Source organism: Haemaphysalis longicornis, unplaced genomic scaffold, assembly GCF_048455015.1.
Source record: "Haemaphysalis longicornis isolate Haplotype H1 unplaced genomic scaffold, Haemaphysalis longicornis Haplotype H1 scaffold_5, whole genome shotgun sequence".
Lineage (NCBI taxonomy): Eukaryota > Metazoa > Arthropoda > Arachnida > Ixodida > Ixodidae > Haemaphysalis > Haemaphysalis longicornis.
The window spans coordinates 3,579,239-3,593,112 of NW_027526385.1; the positions used below are offsets into that span (position 1 = coordinate 3,579,239).

The window sequence follows — 13,874 nt, forward strand, 5'->3', positions numbered from 1 at the left end:
CTGCATCGTTGCTGACTTCGATGCTGTCTCCTCAAAGCAGTCTTCGTTGACTGCTTCGTTCGAATTGGAACGGGGCTTAACATGGCGTACTGTCCGCGAAGACGGCAACGAAGCTGTCTAAACGGTAAATTGGAACGCACCCGTCGAAACCATCGAAAGTGCATTGGAAACTGAAACGCATGGCCAAAAAACGAGGCACTGGCGCTGAGCATAGCCTCATAGCATGGAGCAAGGAAAGCCTGGTAGCATTGAGAAACGAATAAATGTACTTCAGCCGCAGCACAAGTAAAAGGTGCCCAGGACTCCGTATGCTTACATCTCAGGTATCGCGCGTTTCATAGCCGAGTGGCAATCGCTTCACTTAACTTTATTTAGAACCCTTCGCTAGGATCAGAGGCAAAATTAGGGACCTTTGCACATGATGAAGCATTCAAAGCATAGAGTTAACCTGTCAACGTCATCCTTTTATTCCAGTATGAAAAGTAGACAAGCCAGGAAACGTCAAACGCGCAAGACAGAGAGAGCAAAAATAACACACATATGAAACTCAAATAACAATGAGTTATTTGTTGCGATGGTTGTTTGTTTTAATTTGGCAGACGATGCCGAAAAGCGAAAAGACCAAGGGCACGGGAGAGAGTGACGCGGCAGCGCGCGAAATTAGACCAAGGTCGACGATTGGCCTGCCGTGAACACGTGACCCCCTGCCGTAAAAGCGGATAATTTCCCAATGGCGCCTCAGCCGATGTCGTGGAAAGTGCGCCGGCCGCATCACAGCGTCGCAAGAACCACGTTTGCGCGAGGCCGCAGTTAAAAGGCGTGACCGGCACCGCGCGCATCTAAACAAGGCAGGCGCGCCTCTGGGAAAAATCGGCGATGAGCGGGGAACCAGCCGACAGGAATCTCGTCCGAGTCTGGTGCGATGGCTGGTAAGTGGCGACATATCCCCTCGTTGCGCGATCTGCGGTTACTGAAGTAGTACGCGCGGTCGAATGACAGGAATTCATTCACGACGTGCGATCGTCTTTAGAGAAAAACAGAGGCGTGGTGGCTGCTTCCGCCAGCGCGCTGAAATAGGATCGCTTATTTCGTCACCTCCCTTAGCAGAAGTTTATCGGCCCGAGCACTCCACCGTCTTGCTTTTGGAATTGCTGCCGAGGTGAGCGTTCGAGTTCAAGCGTCAATGCTTCTAGGTATCCGTGCATTTTGCATTTGTTGTTCCAAGCGAAAAATGCAAAAAAATAGAGCATTAGTGCGCGCTAATTTTTGATTCTGTCAGTAACTTATGCAGAACTTGCTGATAAAATCAGTCGTAGATCTGTGTGTTTTGCGTCCGTCACTTGATATGGGTACTGTTGAAATCAGTTTAGCGCCTTCCTACGCGCATTATCATCGGGCGATATGAAGTCGTAATGCGCGCAAACCAAAATTCATTGAACTGCAGCAGAACGTGCCGCGAGAGCAGTCTACTTGGGTAGTAAGACCGATAAATGGGTGTGTCGGAGTGCGCCAGTACGTTGCTCCCAAAGTTTGCAGTACGCTTCTGCAGCCGATTCATGCAACAGATATCGTCACGTAGTACGTCGCAGATCAGCGATATGCCCATAAAAGGAGACTCAATTAACTCGATCTTTGCCGCATCCTTTTTTAACTATCTCTCCGCAATATGTGACGTTTCGGTTGGATCTATTGGCTCGAAAAAAAATGTACGCGTAGCTGCGAAAAAACACTTATCGCTAGAAAAACACTTATCGCTACATTTTTCCTCTCCTGTGTGCCGTGTTTAACGCGCACCCCTTCACAGCGCAATCCTTTTTTTCTATAGAATTTCACCCAAGGGAATTTGTGTTTTATCTAAAACACGTCCACCGAAAGGGGACGTGTGGGACATTGAAAGCTTCGGGAATCAATATCATGACTGATTCACAGCCGCCGCCTTTTCTTGTTGCAGCCTCATAAAGTGTTTTGCCAGCTGCTGCTTTCAAGGTTTTGATTTGAAATGCCCTTGTCAGATGTTGTCACATCCGAGTCTCAACTCACCTCTTCAATGACAGACTACGTACTGGCCAAGAAAAGAAAAATATGAGCAAGCAGACTGAGTCGGCGGAACCTTTAAACAAAAAAAAATAGAAGTTCACGTACTGGGGTAATTTTTAACCACTTTCCAATGAAGCACGTGGTTAGTACCCTTTCTGTCTAAAGGTATGAAAAAGATCTTTTACGTTCATTGCTGATGGTATGGAGAAAAGCCACATTTGACATTAGGGATGCTTAATTTTTTGAACCTGCACACCCCGCGTGAGGATTCGAAAATGTTATACAAGCTTCCACTTACAGCCTTTCTGCAAAAGAATAATAGGAACTCTAGACACTTTGGCAAACTGGACCCTTTTCAGTCCCCATAGGTGTCTCGCCCAAGTAAGTTTCCACTTCAAATCAAGGCCAGGTTTCACGAATTTGGGTATAATATAAAAAATTACAATTTCTAGAAGTGTCCAGGCTTCTGGTGCAAACATAATTTTTTACTATCCAAAATAACGTGTGGCGCCCATCACAAATGACACACCAGCTCTGAATAGTTGCATTCAGCAGACTGCTTTGATGTCGGGGGCTCAACGGTGCATTGTCACCCATCGATGTCTGACGTTGTTTGTCTCCTCTGCTCTGTCTCCCCTTGTAGTTACGACATGGTACACTTTGGGCATGCCAATCAGCTGCGGCAGGTGAGTGACTCACGCTTATTGCTCATAAGGCATTGCTGCGCGAGAGCTGTGCCCCGATTGTATACGCACCACACAAACAAAGGTGACAGAAGAAACAGCCGTGCCCCTAAACATTTTGATAGAGACATTTGCAACATTTATAAACCTTGAGCTGCGCGCAGCTTTTGAAGCAGCTGTTGCATTTGCGCTGCTGAGTGTGTACTGCATGGGAATTAATTAACTCGAAACATTCAGTTTGTAACTAGCGACCTAGGTATAACTTTACACTGTCAGGCATGTGGGGAAGAAGCGAAATTGACCTAGAGCTACGATGTTTAGGTGGCTGTGTCCTGGATATATGACATCATTTCGATGAAGATCGTGATTGCATATCCTGTCCTACATACATGCAGTCATAAGCCAGAAACATTCCCACATCGGGGTGTTGGCCAGAATTGATGAGACAATAGTAGTCATATAACCCGTTAATTGATTTTAGTATGTGAAGCTGACAAAGTTTTCAGCACCGTGTGCAATTGATTGTCCCAAAGGTTTCGTTTAGTTAATTTCTTCTTGCTTTCTTTTTAAAGAACTGAATCTTGCGTCCAATTGTGTTTGACTGTTGTGACAAAATACGTACTTTTGCTCCGGACAACACCGACATTCAATGTGGCATACTCGGTGCACCAAGTTAGTACCTAGTCCTAAGCAGTGTGCAGCCATGCTGTAACTTCCTTTCATGGTCCACTGAGTCCTGCAGATTGCTTCCTGTTTACTGTGCCCTGTCAGCCGAGGCTGAGCCAACAGGAAAGCATTGGCGGCAAGAGAGGAACCTCAGCGAGAAATTCGTATTGTAGATGCAATGATGGCTATTACGATAACAGGTGGCAGAGCAAAACAATGTATATATAGGTGAAGGATGAAGAGCAATATCGCACAGCATCTTAACAACGTTTCCTTGAATGCCTCGCTGAAATGGCCTTTGTTTCATCTGCAGCAGTAGGGGCCACAAGTTGACCCCGTGTGAGATTTGCATATTTGGCCAAGGCCACTTCTTGCCTTCTTGGTGCCACAGACAAAGCGCACTGATTCTCTCGAGGCTTTTGTACGAGTTGCAGTACTGTTAAGCTATGGCCAACATATAAGAAAGGCAGGAAGGACATGCAGCTGCAGCCAATTGTTTTTATTTTAGTATGTGTTTCCTGCTAGTGGCTCTTAGTGTTGTGCACTGACAGTTTTCTGGCTTCTTTTTTCTATAGAATTGCATATGTTATTTGGATACCTCATAGGTACATCTATCGTTTTGGCTGTGTATTTATTTATTTATTTATCTATGCTGTAAAATCATTTTTAGAGATGATCACTTATGTGTACGTCCTTGGCAGCACACTTTCCAGCTGTTCAGAGTATTGAGTATGTGCCTTTTACAACTCTTAGGTGCAAAGGTAAATAAGAAAGTTTATTTCAGGGCATTTCAAAATATGGACCTAAATAACTTTTTAAAGTGGTAAAAATACGCAAATAAGTGGCTATAGTAATAATGGCACAAGAACCTTGCATCTAGGTCCATTTTGAATGAGCATGTCTCTTTGTACGCATAAATCAAAGCCCGAACCTCAAAAAAAGAACCGCAGCGCGTATTTTACTTTTCAAAACACTCGAAGAGCAATCAGCAGAGTGGTTCACCGAAAACTTCCTTGTAAATGCAAAAGGTCTCCGAAACAAGCGCAAAAAAGAAGTTTAATTGTGTGGCAAAATTTTGTGGGAGGTGTGTATTACAGTCTTAGCTCGTCACAAGAGACACTCAAGGGGACCCTGTAAACGTGTCTCTTGTAACCAGGGTCTCTTGTATGCGATGTTGCTAACATGGAGAACATAGAAAAACAAACCAAACCGCTTTCATTCAGATGTCTCTTGTAACAGTGCCGCTTGTAACGAGGTTTTGCTGTATTTATTTTATTTGTAATTGTAGTGTGCCTTGTACGAATGAGGTTTGAAATCAATATTTATGTCATAAAATACGTCGGGAGCACATTTTATTTACCTGGTTAAATTCAAAACAAGCCCAGCAAAGGAGTAATAGCAATTCTGCTTGGCCGCTTCCTGTTTCTTGTGCCACTTTTGCATTGTTGTTTGCTCTAAAAAGGTGGTACATTTGTTGTCTATACATTTTGCTTTCTCTTCATCTCTGTGCAGGCTCAGCTTTGAATATATTCTGGGACTTTTTACAATGTACACTTGCATGGCATACCGGGTTTGCATGATTCTAACGTGCACCTTTTTTTTCGCTAAAAGTAGCCTAAAATTTGCGTGCGCGTTACAATCAGGTTCAAAATCGAAATCAGCTTTCAACGTCCCGCGCTTTAGTTTTAATGCCAACAGGAGCTGGATAAGCGAGTTTATGAAGCACCAGGAATTTTCCCGGCAAAGTTACATGCGTCAAATAAAATGCCTTCTGCAAGTATGTCATGTCTTTTGCATCTGCACGGTAGAATCGGCGTGCAGTTATTTTGCCAATTTTTAAAAGTAACCTTACCTGCACGTTACAATTGGGGGCGTGTTAGAATCGCGCAAATGTGGTACATATACGGTAAGGCATAACCAATAAGGTAGACATACGATCACTATATTGTGTGTTCCACTGATTACCTGTACTTTTTTTCACAAGAGCATCTCCACTGTCAGTGGCACCTGTTTTCAGACTTCTGCTGTCATAGCTTGTATATAAATTGCCACCATAGAGCATACCTGAGAATTTGCTTCAATTTCCGAAACTCTGTTCAAAATCTGTGTGAAGCATCAAAGGTGCAGGCACAATTTTTCTGCTCTTTTGTGAAGAATGTCTGGGCAGTGCTTTCTCCTAATGTACCGGTCAATGCTCATGAATGTTGTGATTCCGATTGAAATCAGATTACAACTTATCATTTGTCAAAGTGCTGGCAAATTTTTTGGACTCTGCACGAGAAATGGGTCACCTGAAAGGAGCTACTATGTGTCGTAGTCTTATTGATCTTTTTGTTTTGCTCCAATAAGCCGCCCTGCCCTTTCAGCGATAGGATTGAAGTAGGATCCAACCGTGAAGCTACATCGCATTTAAAAACAATTATCATGAAAAGGTTAAATTTTGATACCAGGGTCATTCCACGCAAAACGTCCCAAACTGTGGGCCTGGCCGTCTCCAATTGCTCGAAAAGAAATCACGGTCGTTTACTTCGCTACACTATTCGTCTTCGTAAACAATTTGCATGGAGAAAAAATTTTTCTCTCTCACAGCAATTTGAATATTGTGGCTGTGACCGAAACCTAGCTTGCGAGAAAAAAAAATTCGCAAAAATAAAATATGGTACGGAACACGGTAAAAAAATTCCAGTTGGCAGAAACAGCACCGCGCTTCCTTGTTACGACACGTTCGCAACTGCTAGTGGGCCTCAAAATGTGCGTTGCAGGGAAGCTGTGCGGATATTTTGGGCCGTATTTAGACATTTCTTACAGGTGTTACCATTCTTAAAAAAGCAATTCACTGCATAGTTTGTTCATATTGTTGATGGTTAGTGCGGGGAAAAAATATGGGGGTCTGGAAGGGACCGGTTCCGGAGCGCTAAACACATTCACATTGAAAAACTGGCAATATCGCTCATGGTCAGACTTCTGGAGAATATCGCTCATGTTCAGGCGCTTATCGCAGTGCGTAGCGGTTAGTGAAAAAAACAGACCTGGGCTGACTTGAAAGGGTGTAGAAAGAGCACTTATTTCTGGAATTTTTTTAATTGTTCTTTTTGTTTTAAGGAAGGAAATAATTTTTATATTGAGCGGCGACATACACGACCTCAGTCGGCGGGCCGTAAGTTCGCTTCACTGCACGAAAGGCATAGAGTTTCATACTAATATATACTAGAGGGAAATCTGGCGCTGCATTCGCGTGCCGCCGTGGGCGGCGCCATTGCAGCTAGCGACGTTCCTCGCTTCCTTGGCTTGGTTAGCCACATGGCTTCTTTTTCGTCTTGAAGCCAAAAGGGTAGCATTGTTCTTTTGTTCATCATCCATGAAACTTCTAAATAATCCCTGACAATTAAATCTTTCTGGAGCTTTAATTTTATAATAACAGAACAAATTTTATTAATCTTCTGCAGTAATATTGTTGCATTTTTGCAGCCAAAGTCAACTTTTCAGCCTGTTCGTGAGCCATGCCAAGGACAAGTGGAACGTACCTGCCGGGTACATGACGGCACGCTCGCTGAAGCGCGGCTCCCCTAGACAGTGGCGCCAGATTTCCCTCTAGTGTATATTAGTATGAAACTCTATGCGAAAGGTACCTCCGCGGCAGCCCCGCAGTTCGAGAGACCGCATGTTTCCTCTTAGTTCCCGTCAGCGACTGTGTTCGTCTCGATAGTCTTCAAACGCGTCCTTTTGCGTTTTACTCATCTAGTTCGCGCTTCTTTATTGTCATTGTCGCATGCGCATCTGATCAGTTGTATTGCAGCAGCTGTAAATGCGGCACAGCTGAAAATAATTGATTTGTACACACAGGACACACTGAACTTTTCTTGAACTCCAAAGGGGTGTTTGCAGGGGAAGAATTGTCGCGTGCACCCGTGCCGGCGCCCGCGCGCGTGCGTGCACTGTATGACTGCATGGTGCACAGTAGCGCGAATTTACAACCCCTCCGCTTATCAGCTGGTGTACGCAGGCACATCGGCACGACGCGGCCGACAAGAGATAATCTTACAAAGAGAATCAACGGCTCCGTCAGCACGAGCAGCAAATCTACCTACCGCGGTGTATACAGTCTAACGCAACAATTAACCCAGTTTCTCCCTTGCAATATATGTTATATTGCAGGGGCAGGGACCGAGCTTGGGCGTACTGTCTACGCCCTCGGGTATGTACGAGCGAGAGTGCCAATTTTTATCTCCCCGAGGAGCTTGGACGCGTCCCAAAACAGCTCGCTGTCGTTCATCTTATTCTTATGTCAGACTTGACGGGTGCACGCCCTTTTTATATTTTTTTCCTTTCGTTTCCTTTCAAAATGAACGCTTCAAAGGCGAGCCCGAGTGACCTCTTGCAGCTTGAGTGACGGGAAGAGCGCGCACGCTGCCGCGCTTGGGGCGTGAGCGGGCTCCCGATAAAGTCCGGCGTGCGTGGCGTGATTTTTGCTGACCTGCCTCGCGGCACGTGCGTTATCGACGCCTCTTGTTTGCCTTTTTCTCGCGCAGGCCAAGGCGATGGGGGACTACCTGGTTGTCGGAGTCCACACCGACGGTGAGTGTCCATATCTACACCGAGAATGGCGTCATGTAAATATCCGGCGATAATTATTTTCACTTAAGGCTTATCTTCGGCGCAGAAAAGAATCTCGCTATCTGCCTGGCTATCTGCTTGTAATCGCCTGCGCAAGAGAATACATTTTCGGAATAAAAATAATTAAATCACTCGGTTACCGGTTGGAGTGAAATGCATATAGATCCATATATACGGAATTGATGGGCCCCCTCTTCTACGCCCCCCCCCCCCCCCTTTGAAGGAAACCAAACAGAAAAAATTCGGCCACTTTCGCAATTGAGATGTGAAGGCTCAGCGGAGCTGGTGCTATTCACTAGCTTTAACTTGGCTTTTCTTAGGTCTGCCCCTTTCGAAAAGAAAGGATTTAAAAAATTGGGCCCATCTCCCCGCGAGGGGGACTCGAGTAAATGCGTCGCATATGGGATGGGTGTATTGCGTTAACGTTTAGTCAGTGTTTGGGGAGTAATTGGTGGTAGTGAATGCGTTGTATCAGCAGCTTCTTGACGTAGTTTCAATGAGTCACATATATAAGGCGCGTTCGTAGCCTCCCATTCTGTGTCGGCTTTGTGGCGCAGTGGGTAGAGCACCATGTACATTGCGTTCCGCCCGCAGGGTCGAGGGATCGAAACCAGGCGCCGGATAGTATTTTTTTTTTATATAGTGTAGGGGGAGGGGTGCGGACTACGACTACGGACGTCAACGCGGGTGACATCGTGAGTTACTGAAATGCTCTGCATTTAAAAGCAAAGCTTTCTCTCTGCAAACTGAGTTCAGTCAAAGTGCACAATCCATCCTCCTAAAGTCGAAAATCAAAACTGCCAGAGTCAGCTCAGCTAATGCCCACGGCCATGCCCGCGCTACGAACGCAAAGGTAAATGCTGAGCCCCCCGAATGTGATGGTAGCGCAATCGGACAGACGCCAGCTTCACAACGCGAGGGACTCGGGTCAACACCACCTAGACTTTTTTTAAAGCAACGCTTGGCTGCTTTCGTCCAGCGGTTTCGCCGCGGATGCGCAAATTTACCTTTTGATCTCACGCACCCCCTGCGGCACACCCCTCGAAGCACATCGCGCGTGATTCGCCGGGCCCGCTTTCGGTGCTGCGCACAATAAGGCCCCGTTTTCAGTCCTTCTGCTGAACTGAGCGGCGCGCGGTTGCGGGCGCTCAGCTGCTCAGCAGCCGACCAGCCACACCGCCTCCTACGCATGCGCCGCTGGGTCTTCTCGGGCTGCGTGGCTCATCTTGCGCCCGGTGAAGAGGAACACCGCGTTCGCCGCGAATGAAAGCGAGGCGGGCCTCCTCGTGTGAGCGTTGCACGGGCCCGAACGGCGTTTGGCTGTGGTCGGCAATACAGCTATGCATCAAAGGGTAACCAAGCGAAACCAAGACACAGACTGAGGCTAGCTTTTGCTTTGCGTATCTAAGGTGAGCTGAGCTAAGCCGCAGCCATTTTTTCTAGGTGGTGTTGCCCAGGTTCGATTCCGACCACGGGAAACTTGATTTTTTTTCCCTTGAAGCGCGCTCTCCGAACACCTACTGGTGCGCCCCTGTCCTCCTGGCCACCTTCCCTCACTTCGCCCAGCATTTCCCCCTCTCCACTTCGCCGAGCGAGGTAGTAGTCTAAAGGGACACTAAGAGGCGAAAAGCAAGTTCGCCTGTATCGATCGATTACGGTGCTGAAAATCTAAATACACCATTCTTGCGACTAGCAGTTGTTTAATAAGGCAGAAAATGCCAGAAAAGTGAAAACAGGTGTCGGCGCCCAGTACGCTTTTGGGTACTGCGGTTTGTGGCGTCACAAAAGTTGATTGAATGATTGATTGATTTTAGGGTTTAACGCGCCGACGCAACGCAGGCGATGAGGCGCGCCGTGGTGGAGGGCTTCGGATTAATTTTGACCACCTGGGGATGTCACAAAAGTAATGAACGGGGGGAGCTCACTGGAGAATCTATAAATGTTGTTCTGACATAAACAGTTCCTAGGTAGTTGAGCAGGTGAAATGTAAATCAAAAGTTTCCGTGAGCTCATCTTATTTAACAAGCACAGACTGCAGCTTTTAGACGTTCCGAGACAGGCTGCTTTCCTCACGCTTCAGAATCGGCCACCATGTTTTCAGTTTCGTTTTTGAAAAGGCGTGCTGCACAGTGAATAATGTACGAAGGTGAACGCCCTTGCTTCAGCAAGCAATAACCCCGGTAGAAGCGGCAAAAGGAACAAAATGTTTGATAGATTTGCCTGAGCTTCTAATCTTCCGTTCTCTGTGTGCATATGTTGCTATCGATAAAGCGTGCTGCGCCCTGTTCTAACCTTATTATTCTTTAACGGTTAGGGGAAACCTTGTGCTTTTCCGTTCGCCTTAAGCTGCTGTTGATAATCCGTAACCGTCGCACAGCTCTACGGCGGAGCAGGGTTACTCAATTGTGATGTTCGCAGGCCGTAATATGTGGCCGATGGTTTACTCAAGGAGCGTACGAAAACACACCTTCACTATAAGCTTATCGAGTTCTACTGCTCGAAGCGGAGAGCACGGTCGCAACTGGTCACATTTCACTGACGCGCACTGTTTACCGCCCCGGGAGCTCGCTAGAGCGGCGTCGGAGAGCCGTCCGCGTTTAACGTATCACCTCCTAGTTGTGTGGCCTTTCGTGTCCCTTATAAACAGCTCCGCTGTTGAAAAAATAAGAGGAGCGCCCGCTGGCTCGTTACTAAACGGAGGTGCTGTCGCCTACGGGTAAACGTAAGAGTGCGTCCTGGCGGCTGCCGAACTGTGCAGTCAGTGAAATGCACGTTCCTAAGAGGGGTGTGGACAGCATAGAGTTGGTGGACAGTCAGTGTATTATCTCTATGACAGCTTGCACCAGCGTGAAAGGAGAGGGGGATGGAGAGAGAAGGCTATAGCTTGGCAGCAGTGGGGCAGCCTATGCAGCTGATGTAGGCGCGCGCCATTTAGGCGTTTTCTGGCACTTGCTATGCGGTGACTACTTTCACAGTGTATATGCAGCTTTCCTGTTGCTAGAGCAGGAAGTTGTAAACGTCCAGGAAACGTCGAATAAAATGTAACGATGCCAAGGTACCGTGGTGGAGCTAGCTTCTGTTACCGAGCAAATTTTTGTTACTATGTTAACGTCAGTGCATCACTGAGTTGCTCTTTTTCTTCCGTTTCTTATCTTGTCGGCATTATATTTGAAATGTGAACTTTTATGCCTGTTTTTTCGCTTTTATTTATTTGATTGCTCAATGCTTAATTATTATTGCTTTCAATTTTTCTTCACTTTGTTTTTCTTGTGTACAGTGGGTTCACCTCTTTGATGTGTAACTAAACTACTCCTGCATGGGATGTCCATGGCTTGCAGTATTGTATGTATAATGTAAAACGTCTGGATGACGTTATAGGGGGGGGGGGGGGGGCGGTATCGATGTTGTGGGAACGCAGCCGCTACGCGTACTCGTTCTTCTGCTAGATTCCTTCGACAACAAAATTAGGCGAACACGCTATGAATGCTTTTTTTCTTAATGTTGCACCGAGAAGAACGGCTGCACAGTGCCTCCCGCAAGACAGTGCGTCTTCGCCACGCGACCTTGGTCCGCCGCGTCGCCCGTGACCTCGATTCGGAACTACGACGCGGCGGACTCCGTCGCCCACATATCCCGCCTCGGGAGTCACGCGCGCCAAGGTTGCACTGATTTCAGTCGGGTGGAAACCGTCGCCAAGAGTGCAAGAGAGGCGCACCCATAAGCTTTACTAATCGAAGGCCAAAACCTTATATGTTTTGTTATACGAAAAACCCTGGTTGACCACATGGAATGGCTGAGAAAGTCGCGGCGCGTCACCACCTAACAGCAACAAAACCGTGGTGGGAGCTCAGCGAGCGCAACTCCTCTCGTGGCTCCGTAGCGCGTGGTTCTCTCTCCCTTCCCCTCTCTCTCCCCCTCTCTCTCTCTCTATTCACTATCCTTCCTTTGCCTGCCAGACTGCAGACCGTGCGGAACTCCGCACTAGAGACCCTACAAATCTGTATTATGGTAGCTCCATGGAAGCAGCATGGCACGTACGTGCAATGCTGCTTTTATTATGGCTTCCGCATTCAAAGCACGGAATTATTCGGTAGCGCTGGCCAGGTTGGATTCGTATTGAGCGTGGAGGCGAAAAGAAAAACTACGGCAGAAAAACTTTCTAACTACGTGAAGGCAAAAGCTTAGTATTGGCAGAGTCGAAGGACTGTGGTATTAGCCTAGTTGAGTACCCAAGCAATTACCGGACGTCCGTTGGCCGTCCTTGCGGACGTCCACTCCAACTCTAACGGACGTCCTGCGGACGTCCGTTTCAGAGCCGGTGGACATGTCATGTACGTCCGTAGTACGTCCGGGTTTAACACTTCCGTTCGTCCGCTCGGACGTCAGATATTGGATGTAATTGGATGTTCAGTAAAACTTTTGAGAATCAGAACTATTTTATTAATGAGAAGCATATGAATGCAACACCGCACAACAACAAAGCACTAGACAAGTATACACGAACACGGTAGCCTTGCTTAATACCTTGTTAGAGGTTCTCAATGCTTATATACCCTTCCGCAAAGAGATCATCGTTAGTCGGTGAGATCTTTCAAAAAGGTTAAAGTAGGCTTAGTTTCAGTAATATACAGATGAAACTTGCAATATACAAGTCGGCGTATTGATGTACAAAATCTTTTTAATTTAAAAAGAGAGTCGCTTTTCGGTTTTTGCTTTTATATTCAATTTACGCCATTATTTGATGCTTTGTGGTAACTTTGTACGTCCATAGACGTATGTCCTTTTGGCATACAGAAATGTATATCCGTTGCTGGATGTCCACTGTACGTCCGAAAATGTATATCCTTACATGGACGTACAGTGGACGTACAGCGGCCGTCCAAACTTGGCATTGGATGTTCGACTGTTTTTCGGACGTTCCACAGATGTCCGTGGTTGCTTGAGTACTCCTGTGTATCTGCTGTTGAACTTTCTGTTTATCTCCGCGGCCGTCACCACTTGACCAAGCCATTAGCTAGCCACCACCGGGAGCACCCTGTTCGGCCCCGTCGTACACTTGCACCTCTGGAGGCACGCGGCCTACTTTCCTCTGGCCAGCTGTTTCCCTTTCCCGGCGCGCGCACTCTTTCCCTTTGACTGCGCGTGATCCCTCGGTCCCCGCTCGCCCAACTTCAACTTTTTCGGACCATCTATTTTCTGTACCTCACAACGCGCGCACTTGAAACGCGAGACCAGTCTCAATTTTTTATGTATATACGAGCGTATATTTCTTTTGTCGGTGTGTTTATTTTTTCAATTCTTGTTTTGAAACCCGGTGGCGCAGGAGTCGTTAACTCAAAACCCAGAGTGAGAAATATTTCATTACAAAGCGCATTCTTTAGCGTGGCTAGAGAATTTCCCTCGAAATAAATAAACACTCACCCTTAAATGTAAAAAAATTCTTGGGGCACTCAAATCTGCGTACGTGCTTTGAAGGCGAAAGCCAGGCGGTGCTTATTAACAACCTCATTACTGCTTTATTTTTAATTTTGCAACGCATTTTCGTCTCTTTCTTCGCTGTCGTTTCTCTTGTCTTATGTTGCGGGGAATTACGTCGGCAAGCAGACTGGCATCGCCACAGCGTCCTTAGAATTCGGTTTGTGCACGCCTGGTGTGCACCTGTCGCTCTCGCGTGCCATCACGTTCAGGTGTCGCGCGGCATGCACCATTCTGCAACCTTTGCGTTTCCAGTTCTTTTGTGAAATTTGTGAAGCGGGCACGTTAGCTCCTCACCCGCCGCGGTGGCTCAGTGGCTAAGGCGTTGCGCTGCTGAGCACAAGGTCGCGGGTTCGATTTCCGGCCGCGGCGGCCGCTTTTCTGATGGAGGCGAAAAGC

General features: G+C 47.0%; 1 protein-coding gene across 3 annotated transcripts in view; it reads left to right on the plus strand.

Annotated features, from left to right (window-relative positions):
- The first annotated feature begins 708 nt into the window (after positions 1-708).
- The window catches only part of Pect (phosphoethanolamine cytidylyltransferase), a 40,433-nt gene continuing 27,267 nt past the window's right edge, over positions 709-13,874 (plus strand). For 2 of the 3 annotated variants that reach the window (XM_077669820.1, XM_077669821.1), the window contains exons 1-3: positions 978-1,159; positions 2,681-2,723; positions 7,916-7,961. In XM_077669820.1, coding sequence (XP_077525946.1) covers positions 993-1,159; positions 2,681-2,723; positions 7,916-7,961 — 256 coding nt within the window. In that variant the 5' untranslated portion in view covers positions 978-992. Of the gene's footprint in view, positions 930-977; positions 1,160-2,680; positions 2,724-7,915; positions 7,962-13,874 lie in introns of those variants that run through there. The other variant, XM_077669822.1, reaches the window with a different exon arrangement.